At 41.1% G+C, this 3,171-nt stretch overlaps 1 protein-coding gene across 1 annotated transcript in view; it reads right to left on the reverse strand.

Annotated features, from left to right (window-relative positions):
* Positions 1-252: 252 nt before the first annotated feature.
* Positions 253-3,171, reverse strand: part of LOC139755707 (uncharacterized) — a 9,653-nt gene continuing 6,734 nt past the window's right edge. The window contains exons 6-7 of the mRNA XM_071674352.1: positions 2,890-3,073; positions 253-1,877 (exon numbers count right to left, since the gene is read on the reverse strand). Of these exons, the coding sequence (XP_071530453.1) occupies positions 1,739-1,877; positions 2,890-3,073 (323 nt within the window). The 3' untranslated portion in view covers positions 253-1,738. The remainder of the gene's footprint in view (positions 1,878-2,889; positions 3,074-3,171) is intronic.

Consider the following 3,171-nt stretch of genomic DNA (forward strand, 5'->3'; position numbering starts at 1 on the left):
GATCAATTTCATGGTTTATTTCTTTCTAGATATGATTATTATATATGATGCAGGTAGATATTCTGATCAAGAACTACGACTTCCCTAGCCATTTAATACAGTTTTAGGATATCCAAGAATAACATTTAAGGTAATTAATGAGTGAGCTAAGAGTTTAACAAACTTTTTTCGAGACATGACGGCACTTGATAAAGGTTAGGTCAGCTTTATTTCTTATAGGAAACACATGGAAGGAATCCAGAAACACAAAAGTATGAAGAAAACATATATTTATCAGTGCTAGAAGTCAGTATACAATCAGATATATCAAAATCTATATAAAGCAATATTCATGAAAGACCAAATATGCATAATGTGCTATATTCATGTAATACCTTTACCTCCTGATTAAAAAAAAATCCTATAATAATATAACATTTAAAATGTATATCCATAGATGTCACGACATCCGTTGTAATAGTAAATCCACAGTATTATATTGCCATATAAAAATGCCATTTGAATCTCGTAATGTCATCAAAATGTCAATGTTTTTTCAAGATATCAGTTAGTCTGTATTGTAGCCTCGGTGTGTTTTCCATGCTTGTATCATTTGTTGATTCCATGGCCATCGATAGCTACACACATTCATTGAGCAAACACCCGCAACATACGTGAAATAAAATGTAAATACATGAGGCAGCCAGCATGTGTAATCTTTCTGTACCCACTGCACGTTGGCATCACACACCATACTAGGTTTGAACAGTTTCCGGCACTTCTTTGAAGACAAGAAGAACTCCTCAGTACTTTGTCTTCATTGAACTTAGGAAAATAAGTGTTCTTTGTTTTTGTCATCCAGTGAAGAATGATGTTCAAATTTCATTCTTTCACGATGGAACATTCTCATTTTCTTCTTAAAGGAATTCATAACGGATGTTTTCATTATCCAACTTGCAAGAGGGTTGCCGAAATGTATTTTTTCGAGGGATTTTTTTTCAGCACTGGGATTTTTGCAAAGGGATTTTTTTTTTCTAATCACTTGATATTTCAAGAGGTGAGTATCTCATTACTTTCACGTATGAGCAACAAAGTTCAAGTAATGACTTAAGACAAATGCTCTTCTTCACAACGTATGAAAGATTAAAAGAAAAAGTTTTAATAGACTAGATTTTTGTTTACTGTGCCGCAATATCCACCAGTCCTCCGCTGCCGTTTATTTTATGACTGTATTTCACAGAGTTCTTGGGGCACAGCGGTATGACCTTTTGAACACGACGGTACAACTTCCGAGCACGACGTTACGACCTTATATGATGGGCGTGGCCTCTGACATTGACCATTAAGGATTAAGTCTAAGGCCGGGCCGTCATAAGTAAAAATTATGACTTCGAGCTTGCGTTACCGGACTCCGCCCCCTTGTGGATAACGCAGAGGGGGGGAAAAGTCACCTTCGGCGAAGTTCTGTCATCGAAGAACTTCTCAATCTAAAAGCTCCATATTTTCGTGCTGCTGATTGTAGCGCAACCTTTGAGCTACAGGAATTTCTGGGAATAACAATTATTATTATTATTATTATTATTATTATTATTATTATTATTATTACAATAACTACTACTACTACTGTTGATAATATTGATATTACGTTCGTGCTCAAGCGCAGTGCACTGTCGTACTCCCTTCCTAATGTAATAGATTAGTCTCCTCGCTTTCGCTTCACTCCTTGGTGAAGTCCACATAGGGTCACCTCTCACTCTCCTCAGAGGGTGATGCCTTCCTTCTTGGCCCTCTTGACCAACCAGTCGTCCTCGAAGGGCTCGTCGTCGTCCTCATCCCCGTCCTCGGCCATGTCGAGGTCGAGAGTGTGGTAGACACGGCGCCTGCTCCTCCACTGGTGTCTGTGAACGTTCCTACAACCCATTAGTAAGCCATCAGTATCAGGATTGATTAATGAGGCTAAGGGTCATAATTACCATATTACTGTATTAATAGCATTAGTAGTAATTGTCAGAGTTGTCGACACTAAAGGTAATTAGGAGAGTAAATTATGACCATTAGTGAGCGTAATTTCGATGAATTATGATATTTTCTACAACTACATCAGGGGAAGCAAAATAAGCTACAGCAACCATAAGGACAACAGGCATCAGTAACAGTAACATTAACTGCATCAGCAACAGCAGCATTAAGCAGCAGTAGCAATATAAACAGCAGTAACAACAATGACAGCTGCTGTAACGTCATAAGCAGCAATAACAGCAGAAGCAGGAGGAACAGCAGTAGGAATAAGTTGCAATAACAAAATGAACAGAAGAGGTAAGAGCAACATTAATCATCAGATGCAACACAAGTAACCGTAAGAGGAACGTTGACAGCAGCAGCAGCAGCAGCAGCAGACATCACTGGACGCCTTCTAGCAGTAATACAAATGACAGTATCAACAACATTAACCGGAAGTACCTGGAAGAATACAAGCAAAACTACCAGCATCACCAACAAGCATCACGAACAACACAAGCAGTAGTGATGGGAACAATAACAGTAGCATTCGCAGGAAGAACACAAGTAAAAGGATGAAGGGGAACTCTTCAATAGGAGGGAGGAGATTTCAGAGAGATGGGAGAGGCTCGAGAAGGAAGGGTCAAGTCTAGAAGGATGGGAGACGTTCCAGAACGAATGGGAATTTTTTTTTAAAGGAAGAGGAAGGAACTAGAAGGAAAAGGAAGGTTTCTAAAGGAAGAGGAATATTTTCTGGAAGGAAGATTAAGTCTGTGGAAAGAAGAGGATGGCTTTAGGAGGAAGCGAAAGGTTGAAGAAGGAAGGGAAGGATTCGAGAGAGAAGAGGATGACTGTAGATGGAAGAGGAAGGTTCAAGATGGAAAGTTCAAGAGGGAAGGGAAGTGTTCTGACCTGGTGAGGAAAGCCACGCCTCCCACAGCGGCCGCCATACCAGCAGCCAGGACGGTGGCGTGGGGCAGGAGAGGCCTAATCCTCCCGCCCACGCCGCTCACGCATAGCCCCCACACCGCTGACCCCACGCCCAACCCCACGCGCCACGACCACCATGACGCCCACGCCTCCCGCTCCTGGTCACCTGTTGGCACGGCACAACCAGGGGCATTACTTAATCTACCGTCATAGAGGAATGGTTAAAAATACTTCTTTTTCTCACGTGATTACTTAGGCAAGTAG

The sequence above is a fragment of the Panulirus ornatus genome, chromosome 19 (assembly GCF_036320965.1).
Source record: "Panulirus ornatus isolate Po-2019 chromosome 19, ASM3632096v1, whole genome shotgun sequence".
Lineage (NCBI taxonomy): Eukaryota > Metazoa > Arthropoda > Malacostraca > Decapoda > Palinuridae > Panulirus > Panulirus ornatus.